The sequence below is a fragment of the Parasteatoda tepidariorum genome, chromosome 2 (assembly GCF_043381705.1).
Source record: "Parasteatoda tepidariorum isolate YZ-2023 chromosome 2, CAS_Ptep_4.0, whole genome shotgun sequence".
NCBI lineage: Eukaryota > Metazoa > Arthropoda > Arachnida > Araneae > Theridiidae > Parasteatoda > Parasteatoda tepidariorum.
In genome coordinates this window covers 87,872,862-87,899,033 of record NC_092205.1, presented here as the reverse complement: position 1 = coordinate 87,899,033, position 26,172 = coordinate 87,872,862, and the positions used below count along the sequence as shown (strand labels likewise).

The 26,172-nt window shown below is 27.0% G+C and overlaps 1 protein-coding gene across 2 annotated transcripts in view; it reads right to left on the bottom strand.

Moving 5' to 3' along the window:
• Positions 1-2,253: 2,253 nt before the first annotated feature.
• LOC107452759 (DNA polymerase alpha catalytic subunit) overlaps positions 2,254-26,172 on the bottom strand; it is a 49,144-nt gene continuing 25,225 nt past the window's right edge. For both annotated transcript variants that reach the window (XM_043044981.2, XM_043044980.2), the window contains exons 17-37: positions 24,476-24,630; positions 23,657-23,773; positions 22,874-23,052; positions 20,701-20,830; positions 19,948-20,058; positions 19,239-19,335; positions 18,986-19,107; positions 17,487-17,627; positions 15,263-15,385; positions 14,125-14,157; positions 13,947-14,039; positions 12,776-12,981; positions 11,541-11,673; positions 10,774-10,905; positions 9,481-9,556; positions 8,870-8,968; positions 8,581-8,765; positions 7,615-7,740; positions 6,147-6,263; positions 3,432-3,525; positions 2,254-2,746 (exon numbers count right to left, since the gene is read on the bottom strand). In XM_043044981.2, the coding sequence (XP_042900915.1) occupies positions 2,580-2,746; positions 3,432-3,525; positions 6,147-6,263; positions 7,615-7,740; positions 8,581-8,765; positions 8,870-8,968; positions 9,481-9,556; positions 10,774-10,905; positions 11,541-11,673; positions 12,776-12,981; positions 13,947-14,039; positions 14,125-14,157; positions 15,263-15,385; positions 17,487-17,627; positions 18,986-19,107; positions 19,239-19,335; positions 19,948-20,058; positions 20,701-20,830; positions 22,874-23,052; positions 23,657-23,773; positions 24,476-24,630 (2,636 nt within the window). In that variant the 3' untranslated portion in view covers positions 2,254-2,579. The remainder of the gene's footprint in view (positions 2,747-3,431; positions 3,526-6,146; positions 6,264-7,614; positions 7,741-8,580; positions 8,766-8,869; positions 8,969-9,480; positions 9,557-10,773; positions 10,906-11,540; positions 11,674-12,775; positions 12,982-13,946; positions 14,040-14,124; positions 14,158-15,262; positions 15,386-17,486; positions 17,628-18,985; positions 19,108-19,238; positions 19,336-19,947; positions 20,059-20,700; positions 20,831-22,873; positions 23,053-23,656; positions 23,774-24,475; positions 24,631-26,172) is intronic.

The following is a 26,172-nucleotide window of genomic DNA, read 5'->3' as shown; positions in this document are numbered from 1 at the left end:
AGCAAATCTTATTATCGAAATCTTATTAGCAAATCTTATAACGAAGCAAATCTTATGAAAAAGGTTATGTTACTATTTAGTGTAAAAAATTAATGCACCAAAATGAAGTAAAACTTTTGTTTTTATAAAAGAATTTTTTTCTTCTTTTCTTCATAGTATTCTTTTTTTTTTTTTTAAGTACTTTTCTATTAATTGAACGTTAGTAAATTTAATATGAAAATTATTTTTCAAAAACATGGCCACCACTCTTGCATAAAAATATTAGTTGAATTTACTAGCACCCAGATTATTTTAAAGAACTTTAATTCTGCATACACATACATATTTAGAAACCTAATAGAAAATTCACATTAAAAAAACTCTGTTTCGATTTCTTTTATTTATTATTTTAATAGAATAAAAAAAAATATACGAGTTTAGAATAAGAAATAAAAATTGAAATCGAAAAGGTTGAATAGGAACTCAAACTGAACAACTTTAAAAAAATATATTTACCTTTTTAACTTCTACTTGGTAGTAAAAACATTTACAGTTTGAAATTTAATTTAAAGGAGAAACCTAAATCACATACATGTTTAAAAGCTCAAAAGCGCAGATTTAAATTGAAAAATAATTCCTTGGAAATGAATAAAAGAAAAGGATTTTGTCTGTCATACACAGGTAAAATCACATATACTTGCCATTTACGAATTTTTTTAAAAAAAATTCCGTCTTTAAAGCCCTATTTTTTTGGAAAAAAAATATTTTTAGGCACCTGAAATTAATCACTTTTATCTATAGGTCTTTCACTTGAATTATCCGAATGATAACATTCCTTGAATTTTTTCAATATGCGGCTGAAAACTTAACAAAAACTTTTGACACTCTCAGGGCAATACAAAAATTCCTGAGCAAGAAGAGATTAGACAAAATATGAGTAAATGAATTGCAGCCTATAGAACAGAATCATGAGAATTCTCCATTAGTTTCTGAAATCTCGTTTTTAGATTAAAATGGTTATAAACTTAGTATTTAAATAAAATTTAATATTTTTTTACACACAATGTGCCCACTAAACTCTATTGTCACCTCAATAATCTCTAAATGGCAAGAACTAGTAATAAAAGTGCCATCTAGGTAAAGTAAAGGTGCCAAGCACTACACAAAGAAACCGCTTACCTGACGGCATAATTCAGAGTTAGCGTTCTCATTTCAAAAACGGTACCAGATGCACAGAAAAAGTCAACAACCAAGTGGTTCAGCATCATCGATTTAGTAGCAGACATCTTTCTTGGAGTAATGTTAAAAATAGAAGACATAAAATAGATATTTGTTTGGTTTGCAATTCCCGAAATTGTTACTTGACATAACACGAAAGAAAAGAAAAAAAGGCCACAAACCAGAAGATCTCTTATCACATAGAGTGGTACAGTGCTTAATAATAACACGAAAGGTCCCCAGTTCAAGTCCCTGCTGACCTTGCAACTTTCGTAACAAAATTAGTAGGCGATGCTAATCGCACAACATCGTATAGCAGGTGCATTAACTCATTGCTCATTTTTTATGTGAATCACATTAATTTTGGTATTATGCAAATAAATATGACATGTTGTACAATTACGCCAGATACAAGAGAGACTGCATAGGTTATATGTTCAAACTCATAATCATGTTGACATTTTCTACCAATGAGTATTGTAAGATGGTCTAAATTTAATGTGAACGATAATATTTTCAAATGCATGCAATAAGCAGCATTACTTGCATGCCTCGATCCAGAAAAGTACCTTATAAACAAATTTCGATCTGTACGCACATTTATTCAAAGTATAAACAAAACTTATCTTCAAAAATATTGTCTAGTGCAGAATCATGTTTATACACAAGTGAATCATATTTAATCATTTAATATTTTACATAATAATTTTTATATGAAAGGTCTCCAGTTCAAGTCCCTGCTGACCTTAAAACTTTTGTAACAAAAATAGTAGGCGATGCAAATCGCACAACTTCGTCTAGCAGGTGCATCAACTCATTGCTCACTCGTTATGCAAACCGCATTCATTTCAGTATTAAGCAAATAAATATGGCACGTCGTATTTACACGCCAGAATCAAGAATATGTTTATACACAAGTGAATCATATTTATTCATTTAATATTTTAGATAATATTTTTTTTAAATCAAGTTATTGAATTTTTTGAATAATTCATTGTTGCAATGACTTAATGACATCAATGCACCAATCTATAAAAAGAAAAAATTAATCAAAGCTTTCAAAAATATTTTTAATTTTTAAAAAGTAAAACCATACAAAAGGTATATATAATTCAGGCACAGAAATAATACATATACAATATTTACAAATAAATACAAGTTTAGATATAAACACAGGTGCAAATATATTTTTGGAAAAACTCTAAAATTTATAAAAAATATATATTAAATTCATATTTGCTTTTGGAAATTATTTTTTTCTACTAAAAAAGTACTTAATAAACATGTCAAAAATATTGTAAATGATTATATAGAAATACTTGTAAAAATGCATTCTCAAAATCAAGCATCATAGAATCCAGTTCTTAAGAAAATCACACACACTATTTTGTTACTGAACAGCTCTTGGAATTGCTTTCAAAAAGACCATGAAATAAAGTTCCTAAATTTACAACACCATAGGCACTTTTATGCACTATTTTGTCAGTCGACATTTTTAGACAGTCATAAAGTTGTACATATTCCTTTGGTGCGGATGCTTTGAAAAGTCCTGTCAAGGGAGAAAAAATATTTTTTGAATAAATCAGGATGCATAGCCAAATCTTTCAACAAAAAATAAGTACCTTTTAAGTACTTTTTAAACACTACATACATTAACAATATGTGAAATAATTTTCAAAGACTTTAGATGATTTTAGGAAAATAACAAGTTTTAGACAAAGAACTCTTTTCTTGATTATATTAGCCGTTATAAAATGACCAAGAGATTTTTCGGTTCGATATCAGAGGGTGGAAAATGAAGTCTGAAATTGAGAATATATTGCAAAATGCAGCCGAGTTGCACATGAGAAAGCAATCTCACAGAATCCAGCTCAGTAGACACACATATGGACTCGCAAGTACTTAATCAAACACGTAAAATGATTGATGCTTTCAGATGTTGAGGACCGACGGTACGCCGAAATGAATTGTGAAAACGTTGAATAGAACAATTCGAAAAATTACACTTTTGGGGCGATATACGGGGCGAAAAACGACAAGCATCTTTTAAAAACACTCAATGAAAAAAGCGCTTTTAAGGGTTTTTAAACAACGAAAATCGAAAATAAGCACCTTTAAGCACTTTTTAAAAACGCTACGCACCATGTAAATGTAGTTAGTAAAAATTTTAAACAACCATTCAGCCTTGAATAAATACTTGTAAGATCAAACATTTGCTAAAATTAATGACTTACTTTTCTCTTCATCTGTCAGGCCACTCACAGCTTTGTTATGGTCAAACATATATTGGAAATATGAAAGCTGGTTGTAAAGTTGAGACTCAGTATACTGATAAAGAAATAAAAAAGAAAAATCATAAATATTTCGAAACTGTGAAGAAAAGCAGTAGGCAAGTATAAATACAAACATTATTCTACATAAAATTGATAATTTGGTACAGTAGGGAACAAATTATCCAGAACGATCGGGACCATCGCTATTCCGGATAACTGATTTTTCCGGTTTTCTGAATCGCTACAAAAAGCCATTTTTTTATTGTTAAAAGCAACTTAAAAAAAAAATAATAATAGTTGGAAATAATCTTAAAAAAAGAAAAATATATGACGTAATACACTAATGATTAATTCCAAAATGATGGTAAGGTAAACATCTTTCAAAAAAAAAAATCCTAAAATTTTACGAGGAAAATTTTTTTTTTTTTAAATGGCGGGAAAATTTACCGAATTTCGTTCCAATTTTTTGGTTTTCCGGTTTTCTGATTTCCAGATAATGGGTTCTGTACTGTAGTATAAATTTAATAGACCAGAGTTTTACTACATATAAAAAAGCTTTTTCTGTTTATGAAGTTAAACAATCAGTATTATTTTTAAATAATTTGAAAATATTCCTATTACATTAGTTTTTAATACAAATTATTAAAAATTAAACATAAATGATGAAAATTCTAATTGTATTTAAGCATTATAAAATTGCTTGTGTAAACTTTAATTTGAATGTGTTCTAAAATTTTAATTTTTTGTTAAGGACAAAAAAGAATATCGATAAAAAAAATAGGGGAACATTGATAGAATAAGGGGATATGACAGTACAAGGGGTGTAAGAAATTATCAAATGTGATAACAATAAATATTTACAATACCTTATTGAAAATGTATTAGTTTGAGCTTATGAAATTAACTCAGGTTGAGCTTATGTACTTTATTTACATCGCACTAGGTTATAGGATACGGTCTAGGAAACATTTCTGAGGATGATCTGAAGACCTGCCACTGCAATTGTGATCCTCTCCAGAGGGGATACCTCCTCTGATTTGGTAGCCCGACAACCTGCGCACGAAGTTGTGCACTTTATGGTAGAACAGTTTAACGAGGACCAATGCCGAGCACCATCAGTCCCTATGAAGGCTGATCAAAGTGGTCACCCACCTGCTTACTGACCACAGACAGTGATGCTTGACTTCAGCATTCTATTGAGAACCGTGTCTTTATGATCAGTCCACTGCAGGAAACTTGAGCTTATGATGTCTTTGTAAATATATAAATAAATAAAATGTGATGCAGTTTTAATTGAGGCGGATTTATTTTAGTGAGAAGTAAATTTTAGGGGCTAGGTAAATTAGAAAAATCATACTATAACGAAAATCAAAAAACAGTGGACTGATTATTATAAATAAACTTATCAAAAAATTTTGCCATGTTTATTAACATTTGTTTATTTTTTAAGATTACATTCATTAAAATTACATTGCTCTAATGCAAATGCAATAAAATTGATACTAAAAACATCAAACTATTATATAAATTTACACATTCATATAGTTTTTCAAAATTTTCATTAGTATTCAATTTATTATTCAATCTTTTAATGCAATTTCTAAAAAAAAAGCTAAGACCTAACATTTTTTTTCATGAAAGAAATTATTTAATGATATGTACAATAATTTGCAGTCAATAGTTTCAAAATTGTAATACGTTTTCATTTTTATAACAAGAGATATTACTCGAATAAATAGTTTATGTTAATTTCAGCTTAATCTAGACATGCTGATATTAGGTAAGCTACAAACTAACTCTAAAGTGGTAAAAAGAAGAGGAAACATTATCGAGGGGTCTCTAGGTTGTGCGATCCTTGTACATATAAGGAGACAAATGTCCTGAGATTTTTTTAATTATGAACGTAGGCAGACTTAAAAGCAGAAAAAATAGCTAACTTCGGCATTAATAAACACCTTTTAAACAAATTTTGACCCTTCATAAAAATCAGCATTTCTTATCTATTGATTTAATTAAATGGATTGGGACAGATTTCATTTCATCTGAAAAATTTAAACAGATGTATTATTATGTATTATAAAGTGGGAGCATTATTTAAATTAAATATTATTATTAAATATAAGGACACTGTATTTGTGTGTTGTTCTTCTTAGTAACTAAAACCTTTACAATTAACAATGAAAAATATTAGTCAGGGTGCATAGCCAGATTTTTCAACAAAAAATAAGCATCTTTTAATTACTTTTTAAGCACTCAAAACATATTTTTAATCACTTTCCAAAAAAGAATTAATCAGGATCTGTGCAGTAATAAAAATTATTTTTTTCTATCGTTTAAAATTCTTAATTTATAAACATAAAATCAATAGAATTTAAAATCATTATCAAAAACTTTACATAACTAGTTTCTGATAAATATTGCAGAGAAAATTGTGTAAATCATACATCTTTTGCAATTTAGAATGACAATCGCAACGGCAACGAAAAATCTCTTTCTAAGAGATAGAAAATCAAACACTTTTTACAAACCCTGAATCAAAAAAGCACCTTTAAGGGATGTGTTAGTTATCATAATAACAAGAATAGTGCAAGAAACAATTTAGTACAACACAAAGTAATAAAATTTAGAAAATTTTTTCATTTCATTTTTTTTCTATTATAAAAGTGATGTTCTAACCTCCAGGTGAAGGTTGGAGTTTCGACAAGAAGGACACATTGGCCCACCGTTAGAGAACACAAGGGGCATCTTCCTTGTTTGGTAGGCACATCCAACATCATCACAAATTAAGGTTAACTGAAAATATGAGATTTATATAGATCAAAACAATTTCCATAAAAAGTTAAAATTCCATTTCATTTATTATTTGAAAACAAAAAGCCAATAATGTCAGTTTAAACACAAGGCTTTCAACATGGTAAATTGTTTTCCTTTTAATATCAAACAAGCAAAATTTATAATTCTGGTTTTTAAAAAAATATGGAAAAAAAAATTTTGACTTTTTTTTCCCTGTGCTGCAAAATAATAATAATTAAACCTTTATAATACCTGCCAACATTGAAGAAATAAAATATCAGAGATTTTACGAGCAACATTTTTTGGGCTATGAGTGAAGTTTTGATACAGCATGTATAATCATGTAAGTCAAAATTGGAAATAATATAAGCATTTACATTTAGCNAAATCCGCTAAAAAGCGGAAAAATCTCATCCCTGAATATCAAACAAGAAAAATTTATAATTTTGGTTTTTAAAAAAATATGGAAAAAAATATTTTGAATTTTTTTTCCCTGTGCAGCAAAATAATAATAATTAAACCTTTATAATACCTGCCAACATTGAAGATATAAAATGTCAGAGATTTTACGAGCAAAATTTTTTGGGCTATGAGTGAAGTTTTGATACAGCATGTATAATCATGTAAGTCAAAATTGGAAATAATATAAGCATTTACATTTAGCGAAGCCAAATATATGTATATAAAGCTTACTCTAAAGAAGATTTTTTAAACCATTATTTATATTTCTTTAAACTATAAGCACTCATCATACTGTAGTACTAGCAATAGCACCATTTGTTGAAGAATAAAAGTAGTATTTTTGCCATAGGCGGATATTTTATTGCAATTTTTTTTTTAAATTTCTTCAAAAAATACGGAGAAATTTGAGAATATATGAGTAAACAGGAGTTTTCATTAAAAAACAGGAGATTTTGCAGGTATGCTTAATTAAAAAATCATTTAAAAAAAACCTTAAACTTTTTGTAATATATCAATATTAAATTTAATCAAGAATACATATGAAATATATATTACGAGATTTAAAAATTAAAAGAATCAAGGAAACTGATTCCTTCATATTTAACCGCAGTCATATATATTTTTATTTTGTAATAAAATTAAAGCTTTAATTATTTATTTTCTTAGTACAAGTTTACATTCTTATGTATGCATTTGCTAATTACTTAAAATAACACTATAAACTTTTCTCTTAAGTAGGAATATAAACTTACATTAAACATTTAATAATAGACACTTTTTTTTTACAAAAGCTATACTTGAAAGGCAGTTTTCTTAACACAAAAAAAGCTTAAAGTTTCAATTATAATTTCTAAATTAAAAACAAGCAAAAAATAAAAAAACTATGTACCTTATAATATCGAGAAATATAACTTTTCATTATTTTTTCAAGTTGATTTCTAAGAGTTGCTTCAAACTGAGTCAGCCTGGTTTTACATTTTAAACAAGAATCCAGTTGAAAATTGATTGCTTCAGGCTATGAAAAGAGAAAAATAGCTATTTCAATTTAAATTACAATTAAAACAACCAATATAGCAAACTAAATTGTGAAGTATCAGATACATTTTTACAAAATAGAGATTAAAAATTAACAGTATCAAAATTGTACGCAATAAATTTGAACTATGTTCATAAAAGGTTTTATATACTAATGTTTTTTATCACTACAAAAATTATTAACATTAAAATAAATAAGTGGATATTTTACAAATTGAAAATTTTATGAGGTTTGGAAAATATAGTTCAGTGAATTAATTTACATAATTCTCGGATCATAATTATATAAAATTACATTATGTAGTATATTACATTATATTTAAAGTGCAGGAAAAAATCATAAATTAGTTGCAAACAAGAAAATTTTATAAATCTTGGTAGTTAAGGGGGTTTAACTTATTTCAAACAGATTATTACAGAAATTCTAAAAAATCATTATTTTTATTACTCAATAGTAACACTATAATCTTGACTATGAAATCATAATATTTATTATAACATTACGTGCTTTATTTATTATTTTGCACATTACGTGCTGAAAATTGACGTGGCAAAGAAAAAAATCTCATTTTCAGAAAGGGAAAATTGAGCACTTTTAAAAACAATCAATACAAAAGCACCTTTAAGGGCTTTTAAAAAACGAAAATAAGCACCTTTAAGCACTTTTTAAAAAAGCTACGCACCATATATAAACATACAATAATAATTGCACAGGTTTCAAACAAAGCATAAAAGTTCGATAAAAAAATTTAGTAAATCCATACACATAATATGTTAAGACAAGCAATATTTATGAAGTAAAAAATAAATAAAAGTTAACCTCGATTCTCAGAGGACCATCAATAATGAATTCTTGGAAGCACTGTGCAGAGGGACATTTCAAGACAAGTTTATCACAATCCTTGAAGCGATCTTTATCATCAAATAATGAGGATGGATTTAATAGCTTATCTTCTTCCTCTTCAACATTTCTAACCATTGCATGATATTTAGACTCATCCAATCCTGTAAAGAATAAAGCGCTGATTCAAAAATGTAATATTTCAAATTAATATAATGAAAGTATATATACACATATATATTGTTTTTTACACTTTTGAGTTACAAACCTAATAACTTAGCTATCATAGCAGCATCGGCACCTTCAATTGGAGCACATAATCGGGAAATAACAGGATGTAGTTGTTGAGTCAAGTAATACATAACATCTGTAAAAATAGCAATGAAAATTTTTAAATTGACAGAATATTTAAGGAACTGATTTTCTTAAAATTCTAACAGGTGAAAAAGAAATCTAAAATAGTGGAAAACAAACTTTTTGACAGTCAAGTAGTACAAACTCTTGCAAAAATTTAGCCTTCTAGCAAATGTACTATGTTAAGGCAGAATATGAAAGGCAGAATTTATAATACTTTCTAACTAGTTCAAATTTATATCAATTTATTATCATGATGTAGTTGGAATTATTATCTTTGAACTAATATGTGTAGCCAGCAAAATTTTTCTTATCACTAACATAGCGGGAAATTTTTTTTAATTTCCCTTTATCTAACTCCATCATTTAATGTAAGAAGCCATTTATGTGCAAGAAAGGTTTTCTCTTATTGATTTCAAGTTAAGTAACTTACACAAATGTTTTGGAATCTTTCAAAACTAAACAAACAATTCATAAAAATCAGAGACAGATCATACCATTACATCTCTAGAAAATTATTCTTACCAATTTTTAGATTTTCATTTGATTTTAACTCATCAGGATGGTAAGCTCGTTGAGTAGCAGGCAGGTCAGACCCATCCTTTGAAAAAAATATAAAGAAAAATATTAAAGAAGCTACAATATGTAATAAATATTTTGCACAACTTAGTACATAAATTTCATATTAAAAAAAAATTAAATCATGTTTTTTACTCCAAGAACCTCATGTATTATCTTACAAGTGATAACATCACTCCAATACTTTTTATTCCCTTTATATTTTAGAACAGTAAATTATTTCTGAGAATAACGAAAATGGTTTGTCTGATTGAAAGAAATATATTGTACAAAGTCAATGTTGCATAAAATTATTCTGATTACAGTGATGTGATCTTTTGTCGAATTTGTCCAAGAACTAAAAGCATTAAAAATATTTAAATGATGTGTTTTACTCCAAGAACCTCATGTATTATCTTACAAGTGATATAACATCACTGCAATACTTTTTATCCCTTTATATTTTAGAACAGTAAATTATTTCTGAGAATAACGAAAATGGTCTGTCTGACTGAAAGAAATATATCATACAAAGTCACTGTTGCATAAAATTATTCAGATTACGCTGATGTGATCTTTTACTGTATTTGTCCAAAAACTAAAAGCATTATCAAATTATTACTTAACCATACAAATTGTCTAAGTATATAATGTCTAAGTAATATAATGTCTAAATATATGTCCACATTGAGAATAGCAAAGATGGTTTGTCTAACTGAAAGAGATATAGGATACAACGCCACTATTGCATAAAATTATTCTGATTACAGTTATGTGATTTTTTGATATATTTGTCCAAAAACTAAAAGCATTATCAAATAATTATTTAACCCTATAAATTTAACTTTTTTAAATATCAAATTTTTTCCTAAAAAAAAAGAAGAAAAAACAATGTTTCAATCATAATTTTGACACACATTACTTCGCTTTGATATCTCCTTTTCAAATCAATGGCTTTGTTTAGAAGTTATTTATCTTAGAACAAGTACTGTTTGAAACAATGTAAAAAAAATTACAATGTAACAATGACTTAACTTCCTAGTGAAAAATTATTTTTACTCAGAATTTCAACATTTTGAACTTTATCATGAGTTACTCCCTACAATGCAATGTGGTAGAGAAATCATACAGGAGTAGAAATAAATAAATTAGAAACAACCTCCATGTTGATTCCAATTTGTTTATTTCTACTTATATGTGTGTGGTCCTCTAAAGTTAAAGGTTGAAGATTGTTGCTAAGCAAAAGCTCAAAAAGTTTACCAAGCAAATTATGTATCCAACAGTATCACCCATCTTCAGTTTCTTAGCTCCTTTCTCGTTCATTCGAACAGCTACCATAACATGAGGAAGATTCTTTTTATTTGCATACTCTTCAGGATTTTTAGTCAATTGCTGTAAATAAATAAAATTAAAAAACTTTAATATTTAATTTACACATAAGACAAAACGATTCACAATTGAGGCAAAATAAAATTTTGATTATATTTAAGGAACCTGCAATTAGATTACTAATATGCATTAAATTTTCTTTTTTTTTTAAAAAAACTCAATACTTACTGTTAACCCTTTATAGGACTATTTTTTACTAGTTATGCTAAATATTTTTTAGAATAGATTGATTTATGAAAATTAATTCATTTAGCCCAATTTTTCATTAATTCATTTCATTTCATTCATTCACTTAAATAGCTCCGCGGTGTTAGCTTCGGTTTTTGACTCCACCCTAACCTTTACTGTTCACCACATTTATGAAAACGAAGCTCTATAGACAAATATATTTTTTGTAATTACTAAGTTATCAGGAAATGCCACGTATATAATAAGGGAAAAATAGCTTCCTATCAACACAGAAAAATTAAGAAATTTGGTGGGAAGTATATTTCCAACAGTCTTATAAATAGTTAAAGCAAAACCATTTTTACTAAAACAATTTACAATACAAAATTGTTTCTTAATAGAAAATCTATTCACAATTACTAAATTTACAAAAAATAAAAAAATAATAATTAAAAAATATATAGTTATACTTTGTAAATAATATAATCAGTCAGTGGCTTCTTTCCTTGGGTAACATCTTCACCTAAGGTAATTAAATGCGAATGGATATTGTCAACAATTTCATCTTTTGATTTGTTGGAAAGAATTTCCTTGATTATGTACCTAAAAATAGATTTTAGAAAGTGTGTATTCCTTAAATTAGTAAATATGCATAGAATAGATTGCACATAATACTAAAACTCTCAGTTTTACTAAATATTTAAAAATTAAAATAACAACTTTGACAAAATGTGTTTTTGTATTACACATCAGACTAACAAAATATCTTTTTTATTTGAAGAAAGTGTTGAAAAAAAATTTAAGATTTTGAACTAAAAAATTAATTTTTTTCCTTGGAACAACAATTCTCCGTTTTACTAAATATTTAAAAATTAATGGAACAGCTTTGACTAAATGTGACAACACATCATGTGACAACACATCAACTAAATGTGATAACACATCACAACAAATTTTGGACCTAAGAAAAAGTATTGGAGTATACAAAAAAAAGTTGCACAAGAAAGTAAAATATTTTTTTTTTCTAAATAATAAAAAATTTAAGATTTGAAATTGTATTAGAAAAGTTATTTTTTCCCTAAGAATTTAAAATTTCTTTATATTAGAAATGCTAATCACTTTTTATCAGAAATGAAAAATTTTCCTGAGTTTTCCTAACTATCCAAATTGCTAGACAACCTGTATTTATTTAAAAAAATTTTTTAGTAAAAATACTTTTTATCTGCTAAAAGAACTCTAATAATAGTTCATAAATAAATTAAATAAGAGGATCTATTTTAATAATAAAAGCAAAAATGTATAAAAAAAATTAAGAATGTGTACAATATTTTTTAAAGTTCTATAAGCAAATTTTATAGATAAAATAATAAAATCTATCTAATAAAAAGAAATACAATTGAAATTAAAATTAAGTCAAATTTAAACTTTGCAATTTTGAGATGAGTTTGGGTTAAAACGCGAAACCTAATTTTACATCATACAGATTTAATTTAGGAAATAATTTTTGCTAAACGATTTTTTTCTTCATAAATTTGCTAGATTAGTTCAATAGTTAACACCTTTTTTTTAAAAAAAAATGCTTTATATAGAAGAGAAAGTGCTAATGATACTGATCGATTAACCTTCAAACAGCACTAAACATAGTGAAGAAAATGTTGAAAGAGAAACAAATTATGAATTAAACAAATAAGCATTGATAACTCACTGTCCAGCATCTTTGGACAACTGAGACCAGTCTCTTCTTACAATATCCAGACCTTTGATTTCTTCTTTAGTTACTATCTGGCCATTTGGTAGATTAGTCACAGATAACGCAGCATATTTCTTTTTCTTTAAGAGCAGCATGGGCTTGTACACACCATCAATATCGATTTCCAGCAGTTTATAAAGTTTATTTATTTCTGCTTTTACCTAAATGGGGAAAAAATAATGAATAATTTTTTCTTACATAACACAAAGGAAAGCAGTTGAAGCATATATTAATTTAACCAAACAGTTTTCTTTACAGATTGCTGAAACGCATGTTTTATAAATTCTTATCAGCATCTTTAAAATTACATTACAGTTACGCCATAACAAAATAAAAATAAGAGGAATCACCAGATAACTGAGCGTCATCAGAATTTTTCCGATGAAATTAGGATTTCATCATATTCATTTTCAATAAAAAAGACCAGCAACATTCAAATGAAACAAATTAATCAAATAGTAATTTCTTTCAGAAAACTAAAAATAAATAAATGCAATTTAAATGTAAAATAAAATAATGGAAACATTTTCAGATAAAAATTGCTTTCAGAACAATAAGACCAGATAATTTTATAAATAAAATTATTAAAACTTTAAATCTGAATATGAGACCACCGTCTTTATCGCGAATAGATCTGCTAAGTTTTATCAAATTTTAAAATAATTCCAATATAAAAACAAAGCACAAATTAATCAAATAGTAATTTCTTTCTGAGAACTAAAACTAAATAAATGCATTTTAAATGTAAAATAAAATAATGGAAACATTTTCAGATAAAAATTGCTTTCAGAACAATAAGACGAGATAATTTTATAAATAAAATTATTAAAACCTTAAATCTGAACATGAGACGACCGTCTTTATCGCGAATAGATCTGATAAGTAGTATCAAATTTTAAAACAATTCCAATATAAAAATTTAATGACCAAAGAATTGATAATTCACTAAAAGGTAGGGAATACAAAATCACAGACAAATATATGACAAACATATTATTAACTATAACTATGTGGCAATTTCTTTTAGAGCTTAAACAATCAATATTTATTGATACTCTGTACAATATACATTTTTGTACACAACAAAGAAATTCAAATTTATTCAGCAATTTTCGACAATCACTACCTTGTTTCCCAATTGCATAACTTCATCTAGTTCTGTCTGATTTGTATTAATCATAATTGAATCAGTATCTCCATAAATGACATCAAGGCACATCTAGGTATAAAAAAGGATACATTTAATCATAGTGCACATCAAAATTTTCAAGTTTTTTCCTCAACATATTTTGTAACAAACTTACTTTTTTAACCAAGTCTTTAGTTTTCAATAAAATCTGGAAGAAATTGAAAATACCATTTAGTATTTAATCTCTTGCATTACATCATAATAATTTTAGTTGATACTGTGAAATATAACATACATGTGAACTAATAAAGAAGTTGGTGTAAAGACTGTTTCATTTCTTACCGATAAATAGGAAAATATAATGAATAATATTTTTTTAAAAGTTCTGAATATATCAATTTGATACTCTATGAACAAGGTCAGCATCTCATTTTATTACTAAATTCTATTTTAGAACACTGGTTAACATTTAAATTTGACAAACCACTTAAGAACAGATAATATATAAATATTCAAACAAGCAGTTCTCATTTTTTTTTTATCCTAGTTCTATTTTAAAACCAAGCATAAGAGTTTTGAATACATTAATTTAATACACAATGAACAACATCAGCTTCTCATTTTATAAATGGATCAATCAAGACTTTTTTTCTTTTTTTTCTTCTATTTTACAATCAAGCAATTTTTACCATTTCGTCTTAGTGAATAACTAATACTTATAAGATGTAAGCAGAAGTGCCAACTTTCCTAATTAGCTATCAGATACACAATAGTACATATAATGTTAACAAAATTCATATTACCACAATTTTATCCCTTTTTACAACTTAGTTTTATAGGTATATACGTTATATTTTTATATTAAGAATGAATTAATTATTAAATAAAAAAAGTAACATTTAAGTAATACCGTTTTTCGAATATTCACTGCAAACAAAATTTCATAACTCTTGGAAATCAAGGAAAAAACTTTTAAAACGTTGATAGTCGGCCTTTTAGTACAAGATTAAACATTAAAACCAATAATTTCAGATTATGTTGAATAATCTATTCTAGCATAAATAAAAATTTAAACACTTATCTTCTTTTACTTTGATCATAAGAAGTTACATTTACTCATTTCATTGACAATGCGAACATTTGCACTTACAAGAGAATCGTTAATATTGAATACAAATTCTCAATATTGAACACCAATTTATGTTTTAATCTACACATAGAAATCATTACTAAAATGAACTAATTCAAAGAAGCGGGTATAAAACACTTCGTTTGAAAAAGGAAGGAAAATAAAGCATTGGAACAAAACAAACCTCTCTTCCTTTGCGTGTGATGAGGGCAGCTAAAGGCTTGGCATAAAATCTTGAATGCGTGAAGCCCAAGCATCCATACATACTGTTCGCTGTAAGTTTCAAGGCTCTTTGTCTGATATCATACTACAGGAAAAAATTATATTTTTAAAATAAAATAAAAAATCATTAAAGTATTAATTTTAGAACGGTAACTAAAGTACTAAGTCTCATATGAATGCTTGTTTTCCTCCAGAGAAATCTATTTTCTGGACACTTTTTTACTATCAAAATAAACAAATATCTTTCTTTTTTTAAAAACAAATAAATAAATACTTATTTTTTTCATCGTCTGAGATCTTTTACAAAATCTTATATGCAGAAAAATTATGTAATAAGAAATAGATTTTTCATAAATATAAGTCTTTAAATTGAAGACCTATTATCCAAACTTCCCAAATTACTGAAGATTCAGAATATGGGACATTCCAATGTATTGGATAGGAAATTGAATAATTCACATAGGATTTTTGATATTCAAAATTGAAGCATTTTTTTTTATTTGCAACAGCATTTTTTTATTGCATAAATTAGAATATAATTTGAAACTAACTTTTATTGAAATTTTCATTTATATTTTCAAAAAAGATATTTATCCATCTAAAAACAGTAACAATATTGTGCTCATAAACAAATAATAAAACTGAGTTAGTAAATTAAAAATAAAATTTTTTAAAGAAACTGTTATGTCAAATATGTTGGCAATTGGCATATTTCTATTTAAATCCCATCCCCTATATTGAATTATTTAGTTCTCCCTATTAACAATATTTAATTCAATACAATTAAGTTTCAATTAATTTTATTATTTAATTCAATACAATTAAATTTAATAATTAAGTTTCATCTTAACCTATGAAGAAAATATAATAACTTTACTTTAATGATGTCTTTGTTTATATTTCTTTCCTGCATTAGATTGACTGGCTTAAATGAATCTGGGTTCGAGAGCGGCGTAATACTCACGCCAAATGACGGATAATTCAACCTTCTGTCTAAAGCTTCTAGAATGTACTTTGTTGTATATTTAAGCAGGAGTTTTGAAGCAACTTAGGTTTACACTTTTAACTAATTACTTCAGTGGTTTTACCAATGTTCACAATTTAGAAGATGTTGGACGGCTATGTTCTTTCTCAAACAGATATGCCAGTATACCAATAATTTTAAGTAGCTGTTATTTTACCCTAAACATTTTGAGACTAATAAATTACAATTTATTTAAGACTTAGCCATTATTCACTTCAGTTATTGAATCTCCTCACTCTACTGTTTTCTCAATCTAAAGGGAAACAAGGGCTATGGGCCTGCTATGCCATAACTCAAGATTGGAGAATGCTAATTTCTATGCATGTGGATTAATGATTCTGAATGACGGAGGGACTGAATGATTAAAGAAATTCTGATTTTATGGAAGTATTTCGATTACATTAAAGTAAAAATGGCTACTTATAAAGTAAATATGGCTACTTATAAAGTAAAAATGGCTACTAATTTCCCCCAATTCAACAAATTATACTACATGGACAAATTATACTAAATAGACACAAGCTTCCCGTAAAAAAAAAATTACTTTGATATCGTTGAGGGAATAGAAAGCCTACCAGAGAGTGGCAAAGGTGGAGCTGGAAAACGTGATATTGATGATTTCCAGTTCAAATAAAAGTTAGCATTATCAATATTTTATCTAAATATCAATGAGAATTATAGAAGAGTCATCGAAAATATGGATGATCCCATTGAAATTATTGAAGAAAAATTTCAGTTCTGATAATAGATTATTTAACACGAACTTCTTAATAAATTATTACCCTGGTGCTGTGCACCTAAATGTTGCTCTTTCCTTTATAAACAGGGACCGCACTAAGTCTGGGGAACCAGTTTACACTACGTCAACTGAAGCTAGACATCTTCCCCTATGTATATACTTTGACTTAGTCTTTTGCCATATTTATATAAAATTTTAACTTTAAATATCATGTCTGGATCAATGTATGAAAATAATATATTTTTGAAGAGAATAAAATTAAAACACTACATATGTAAAAAAACAAAGATCTTGAAAAATGTTTAAAGCTATAACGCAGAAAAAATTAGAACTAAATGATGACAAATACTTCTAAATTTAGTAGTAGACTAGTTATGATACACAAATTCATTATTTAAATGATAATAAAAAATAAGAACTTACTTGAGCATATCGCTCTTTAGTGATATCACTAGCCTTCATCATTTGCTTAACTTGCCTTCGGCTTTCAACCAGTTTTCGGATTTCAGCAGGCAATATACCTGGATCAGCTCCCGAATCTGGAAGACTAACTTGGAGTTCATCCTGAATAATAAATTATTTAAGTTGAAAGATTTTGAAATATATTTGGATTTCTTCTTATTCAATAATACACACAAATTATCATATCATATACAAAAAATAAAAAAAAGTTTTTAGAAATTACTAGAAGAGTTAGTACATTACAATTTAATTACGTGTTTCTTTCTTTACATAAAAATTTTAAGAAACAATTCAACGGATAATACATTTATTTTTAAGCCTTTTTAAACTCTTATATTTTTTTAAAAAAATGTGCCTTTAGTAATGATTTAGCAGAATACGTATTTTTTATAAAAAAAAGCAAAACATTTTATTTTAATATCAATAAAAAAATTTATTATAAAAAAGCATTTTTGATGAGCTAAATTGAATGAAAATAATTATCTTTAATAAGAGTTTACTAGAAAGACAATAGGAATTTAAAACAGCATCAATTTATTAATCTTGATTTATTTTATCTCTGTTTTTTTTTCGCTTAGCAAAAAAAAAAAAAAAAAAAAAATTTTCTTAGAGTTAATTTAGAATTTAAAAAAATTATATATGTAAAGTCTATATGAACCTTCAAGGGACCGAAATTTCGGTTACCCGGGACATCACTATATCCGTCCTGCAAAAAATTTTAACTAATGGTTTCAATAAATGACCAATAAAATTAAATACAAAAAAGACTGAAAAATAATGCGTAGCAACAAAAATGTAACTTTTATTTTTTATTTCTCTTCCTCTTGCGGATAAAAAAAAAAAAATACTGATCTTTAGGTGATTAGCAACCCTCCACCTCAGATATGGAAATATTTCCCGGCTCTCTGATAATTTTTCCTGAATTTATATTATTCAGCTTTTTAAACCTGTCTACCAAGGCACTCGGGCACATAAAAGTAGTTGCACCAAATAGCTCAATAAATTCATCTGCTTTGACTTGCAGCTTTTTTGAATGTTGGACCAATTCAATAATGAAGCAAACAAGAAAAAATACTTATTGCTACATTCCCTGCCATGGATGGTTTTAAAAATCGGTATATGTATTTACTTTGAAATAGACATTTCAAAGTTATTACTATACTTAAAAAATAAAGAAAATAAATCAATCAAAGACAGAAAAAAGTTCATAATATCCAACTTCCCCACTTTTTTTGGTTCACTATATCAACAAAAAATAACACTACACGCTTGTAGCATGGCACAGGAGCGAACATTTCGTGTACTACATCTGGGAGTTCACTTTATTTGTATTCACTTTATTTATTAAAAATAAGATTTATCTTTCTTAAAAGTAGTTCACATAAAAAATTTATACATAATTAAAATATATTATTTTCTACAAGCACCTTTTTTCAAAAAAATAATAATAATCATCTTACCTCTTCAGCAGTATCTGAAATGGGTACTCTTGGAATGGTTGTAAAACAAATGTTATACTCTTGGATTATAGATGGATACAAGCTGTTGAAATCCATCAGAAGTATGTATTTATCATAAAAACCTATCAAATAGAAATTGAAGCACAATTAATCAACATTTATAGAAACATTAACTAATACTATATCTGTCTATGTTTTAATACTACTGTATTGTCTGTCTATATTAGTATTTATAGCAAAAAGATTTATATACCTTTCTTTGGTTCCAGTACAAGACCCCCTTCATAAGCTGGTTTCTTTCGTCCCTTTTTAGACGTCAATTCCACTTCTTCCCCTTCTTCATTCTTTGCCTTAAAAGAAAATACTTCAATTCAAATTTTTGTACATCGGGTACAGCTCAGTATAAAATAAACTAATATTTGAGTAAGTTAATTTTTTAAATAAATTGGATAACTTTATTGAAAATCATAGTGATGTGCAATATTGATGAGAATTTGAATTGGATAATTGATATTTTAATATTTTCTGTTATAATTTATTATTAGAAATATTTGTCATATTTCAAACACTAGTAAAATCCAAATATCTGGATAGATGCTCGTTATTATCTGCTTTTTTAGCTAGATGTATCTGATAATAAATAATGAAGATATATAGATTTACCTGTAAACATTTACCTTATATACAGAATGCATGAAAAAATTTCCAGTTTAAGAACTAAAAATTAGCAGTTGACTTACATTCCAGAAAATGCAACAGTATTTCTTTTTGTAGTAGTTCTAAATATGTTGTTTTTTTCTTTAGAAAATAAATTAAATACCTATTTGTCTTCTACAATTTCATAGAGCAAATAATTATGATATATCAGAAAAATAACTTTGAGGTAGATAATTCATAATAAATGCCTGAGTTTTCAAACAAGAAATATTTTGAAGTAGTAATGCAATAAAGAATAAAGTTACCTGAGATTTCTTGCCTTGATATTTTGGTGGGTAAATGAAATTTTTTGCGTGGAATGCATGCAAAAGAAGAAACTCATTACGCTCTGATCTTCCACCAAGCAAAGTGCGAGACTGTAATATTTAATAAAGTCTTCATTAGTATCAAATAAAACCTGTATTGACTGCAAAAGTTTGTTTAATAGAATTATGAAGAGTTTTTTATGCATGAAGTAAAATTATACATATTCAATTTAAAACAAATCAATAAAAACGTGAAAGGAATGAAAAAATTTGCAATTCTCTCATCGTTGATTGATCCTTGTTAAGGATCAGTGACCTTTAATGGTTATATAATGCTAAATTAAAATAATCTAATTGAGGATCTAGATGGTACAAAACAAAAACCCACTTAAAAATTCGCGTAAAATAAATAATAATAAAAGAAAAATGCAACAAAAAAATACATTAATTCATGTAGAGCCAATAAAAAATTAATTGTAATGGAAATTATAAGACTTACCAAAAGTTTTTCAAACAATCAAATTGAATTTGATATAGAGCAAATTTAATTTTAATATTTTTCAGAAAAGTTAAAAATATGGAAACAAGTTTCCATATCTTACAAGCGTAAAATGAAATAAATATAAATTTCTTTTCAATGTTTACAATTTATTGATGAATGAGATAAGTGTTGTTTAACTGTCTTGTGTAATCTGAAAATAATTTTCTGATACGAAAAAAATTTTAAACCAAAATTTAGCAATAGAAACTTACCATAACACAACCAGCAATATTAGTAATTTGTAAAGCTAGTGGTAAAACATTAAGTTCACAGTTCAATCTAAGGATTACTTCACTTCTCATCATTCCATGATCAACAAGGTTGAACAATTGTTTTGATGACCTGGAAAAAAATTGTGCAAAACAGAAAATTAGATTGGCTTAGAAATTTATATTTATATATATATATATATGTAATACAAAAAGTAAATACTTTTGTATTAATAAAAGAATTAAAACTGTTTCATTTTCATTGAATGTCTTTGTTAAAGAATAAGCGTAGAGAGATTCTATTTTGGGAATTCAAGGCTGAAAACATACCATTGAAATATAAATAGATTTATATTTCAAAGGAAGAGTTATTTTTAGAATCGTTCCCTTTTTCAATTCCATATAAGGAAGCAGAAATGATTTTCCTTAATGCGTAAGGTTACAAGGAATGTACGAATGTGCCTTTTTACTTCAAATCTATGTTGGTATAAAACGTAAGAACGCATAGTTTTGCGTGTCCTTTTCATCATGATGTGATCCTGATAAGCTGTTCCGGAATTGTCCGGAGTCTTGTCCACTCCCCCTCCTTTGCAGGAGTGGGGACGTGAATTGTTAGCAATACCAGCCTACCTTTGAATAAACCTGTTTAGAACGTCTGATGGCTTATGACTGCAATTATTTCAAGCTAAATACAACACTGATAACAGGGTTGGAGCCCTGTTATTACATATATATATATATATATATATTCTTCATTTTGATACAGTCAAACCCCGCTATAGTGAACTCCCGGAGATATGGTGAACGAACTGTTCAGTCCCATGCCTTGCTATACACATAATGTTATTTTTTGTCGATATAGTGAATCAAAAAAGTGAGGCGGTTGGATGTTATGAACTTTTTTGTCTTAGTCTGATTTTTTTTTCCTAATTTTTTTTTTTTAATAATTTTGAAATGTCTACTTCAAAATAAATACTAACACTGATTTTTAAAACCATCGATAGAGTAAAATGTAGCAACAAACATATTTTCTTGGTTGCTTCTTTTATCTCACTTTCCCATTCCTAAATAAAGGTCAACCCAATAATAGTAGTATTATTGGGTATAATAATTGTAGTATGGACAATATTTTCCCTGAATCAGCTTCACATCAGCTAAAGATTACTATTATTTTTCTTGTACACAATATAATAGTAATATAAAATACAAAAAGGTTAACACATTTTTTGTTACTATTGTTACTATTATTTTTCAGACATTTTTGTACTTCATTTTATTGGTCATTTATTTAAATAATGTATAATAAAAGGAAGGAGTTCGGAAACATTAATAAAATTGTTTGTGAAACGGATATAGTGAACTCCAGGTTATAGAGAACCGAAATTTTGGTCCCTTGAAGGTCCACTATCACGGGTTTGACTGCATTTAAATATGCAGAAACACATGCTTACTATTAAAAGAAAAGAAATTTTAACATTTAAGCTATTACAAATTTTTTTTTAAAAAAAACACGTAACCTTAAAGAAGGTCAATATTGCACACAACACTTAGGGAAATTTATTGAAGCTTAAAATAATCTTAATTTTGAATAACAATTAAATTTGAAAAAAGAAATTTTCCATTTTTTCTTTTCTTTTACTATTTTTTTCAATTTGTTTCAGTTTAAAAAAAAAATTAACCATCATTAATACAAATCTTTTACAACATTATTTAAACACAAATCTCATTAAAACCTCTTATTTACCCTTTTTAATATTGAAATATATGTTCTAATGCTACATAAAATAAATAATCTGAAGAACCTCTAAAATTAAATAATTTATGCCAGCAGAACTCAAGTTTTATTATAAGCTTTCAACAATGATTGCTAAAAGTATTAAAGTGCTAACTTTTTCTTAAAATTCTTATTTTGGTAGAAATATCCCATAAAAAACATTCAAAACAAATCAAGCTTATAACAAAACTATATACAAGTATTGCTTGTTGAAAGATTAATTGTTATAAAAAGTAATAAGTGTTATGTCTCGTTACAAAGTATGAAATAACAAGATACAAAACTACAGATTAGTAAGTAGAGACTTTAAAACCATTTATAGAATTCATTTACTATCTTTTACAATCATTACTGTACTATCATATAGTATCCATATGCTATTGAAAAATCAAATTTACTTACGAATAAAGACTGTGTACACATTCAGGAGGAATTTCATTGAACTGCTGGTTTAGAATTTGATTGGACAATTCTTCCAAGTCGTAACTTCTGCATCGCAATAGCTCTTTAGAAGATATTTTGACATCACATAGTAATCGACCACAGGTAGCATTTCTTTCTCCGAAACCACCTTGGGCAATCTATTAAATTATAACAAGATTTTTTTTTTTGGTTGTAATAAATATTTTTCCCCCCTACTATATATTATCCTCTTAATACTAGCTATTTCATACTCATTTCATTGTATACTCACAGCAAAATATGTAGTTAAAGTATAGTAGCTTATCTATTCAATTTATTTATCGAAAAAAAAAATCTATTTAAGTTAGTTTTTTTTTCTTCCTTACTTAACTTTTTTTTTTTTTTTTAAATCTGATAATTTTTTAAGATAAAAACTATATTTTTATTTATATGCATCACACTATACTGCCTCAACATAAAAGATAATTTGTATTAGTTAAAATGAATTCATAATGTAATGAATAGGAATTAAAGTTTTAAAAAATAAATAAAACACAGTAAATGTTTCACAATTTCAAATTAATAAGACTTTCAGTAGATAACTTATACAGCAGTTGATTCTATGCAATGAATTTTTCTCTGAACATGCATGCTTTTTAACAAAAGAAATCTAGTTTCCTTATTGATATCGAGTAAGAGATTGAAGAAATCAATATGCAAATAAAATATTTTAAAAAAAATCATAATAAATCTGAGTGTGATTTGAAGTACAATAATACTTACATTAAGTCGAGGCATACCAGTTCTTTTCAAACGACCAATCCTAGACCAATTAGGTGTTTTATTTGTCACAAGACGATGCAAAAGGACGTCTAAATCGAAACCCAAAACATCATGGCCCTAAATTATTTCAATAAAAACATCATCATGGAATTCTAATATAAATATTGGAATAAAAAAATATTTCTTTAAAAATGAACTTCTGCTTAAAGTAAAGGGTTGAAATGTTTTTGTTTTATATTATTTTTAGTAAAAAAAAAATTCTTAAATAATGTGGAATACAACAAATACATAAATAAAAATAATCAAGCAGTTATGCTCCAACTACCAGAACTATTTAACAAATTCCTAATAATTGCCTGAACAATTTTTTCCCTTTAATAATATTAAGTTTACTTATTTTTAATATTTTTTTATTATACATTTTTTTAAAAAAAAAAGAAGAAAAAACCATTATGCTGCAATTAAAACTTTTACATAAGTTGTTACAATGATTTCAACCAATTAGAAAATTTTCTTTTTTTAATTTATGATTCGCAATTCATACTGCTTCCAGACTAAATTTGAAAATAAATTGCTGAAATTTTTATCTAAGCAATAAAAACATTGCCAAGCAGAGTATACCATTTGTATTTTAATGCTTCTACAAACTGTGAGTGTCTTTTTTTTCTTCTTTAAAATGAGAAAAAACATGAAAATAAATTATGACAAATAAAATCAAAATGATTTTTAAGATTAATTAACACCAACCCTAGACTATGAATAGAATAATAGATTTTCGAACATAAATGAAGTGAATTATTAATAAAAACAATCTCATACCACTATGACATCTGGATCAATTTTCTGCAATTTGGCCAAGAAATAAATTAATAAACTACGCTCAGAGTCAACTCTTTCCACTTTAGTGTTTTTATACTTGGTGATTGCTTCCTTAAAATCATAGGGAAATATGCCATCACTAGGTTTAGTTAGAACTGCAAATGAAAAATATAATAAATAACCACATCAAATTTTCAATTTTTAATAGTAATAAACAGGTCAAATGGACCATTCAAAGGACACAGCTCAAGCACACCTATTTTATCAAAAAAGAAATTCATTGTAAATTGAAAACATAATAAACTTATTTATGTCAGGCCACAAAAAGTCTTACACCTGGTCAAATGTAAAAGTCATATCGAAATATAATCTCGATAAGAAAAATAAGGGGTCGACTTATACACCAGGACATATGCTACACATAAAAATCAGCAATAGGAAAAAATAATAGTACATATTTGCTTACATCAATCAGATATTTCTTTCAATTACCCTTAGGAGCAGTCTGATTCGATCCCAAAACCGAATAAGAATATTTATATTGTTACTATGAGCTTACTTGTTTTGGCAAAATAAATTCTAATAATGGAATACTTGTGCACTAATTCTTTTCTCGTTCACGAAAGAAGACATCTTTTTAAACTAGGCACAGAGGTTAAATTTGGGGGGGGGGGAATTTTTTAATAAAAAAAATGTATTGCTACAAAGGGATCTTTGTTTATTTATCTTAGAATAGGAAATAATTGCAGGCTTAATTTTTTTTCAAATAAAAAATAATATTGCTNGAAATGGAGGTGCAAGAGCTTGACTGGCCATCCAAAAGTCCTGACATCAATCCAATTGAGCATCTCTGGGATGACTTGGAGCACCAGTTGAAGGCCAGACCACAACGCTCCAAAACCACCACTCAACTCTTTGCCATGTTACAGGAGGAATGGCGGGCAATACCTGCCGCCGTGTACCAACACCTAGTGGATAGCCTTCCTAGAAGGGTTAAAGCTGCGATTCGGGCACGTGGCGGCCCTACGCCCTACTGACTTGATGCTAGCACCTCATGTATCCGAAATGAGGGGTGTCCGGTCATTAATGGCCAGATAGTGTATCATTGTATTTTAAACAATGATTTATATATATGAATAACTAAGCAACAATTCACTTCTTTTAAGGACAATTTTTCATATGTTATATGCAATTAAATTTCTTTCATCATATTTTTCTTTTTCGGAAACAATACTTTGATTAAGTTCAACATACCCAGAAAAAAAAATAGGATTAAGGAAAGTTAAGATAATTTATTCAAGACTATTTTTTAAAAAAATATAACGCAGTGAAAAGCAAAAAATTTAAAGTTTTCAAAACATCATCTGTAACCGATTCAATAATGTTAGCAATGGGATCGTACTCAGGCATTTTAATTAAAGAAATTTTTAATTGTTTTTCTTTTTTTTGTCTTCTTTTCAGCGGTCAACTCATGCACGTGATATACCAGAAAATTTTCATCTCGATAAGAAAAATAAGGGGTGGACTTATATACCAGGACATATGCTACACATAAAAATCAGCAATAGGAAAAAATAATAGTACATATTTGCTTACATCAATCAGATATTTCTTTCAATTACCCTTAGGAGCAGTCTGATTAGATCCCAAAACCGAATAAGAATATTTATATTGTTACTATGAGCTTACTTGTTTTG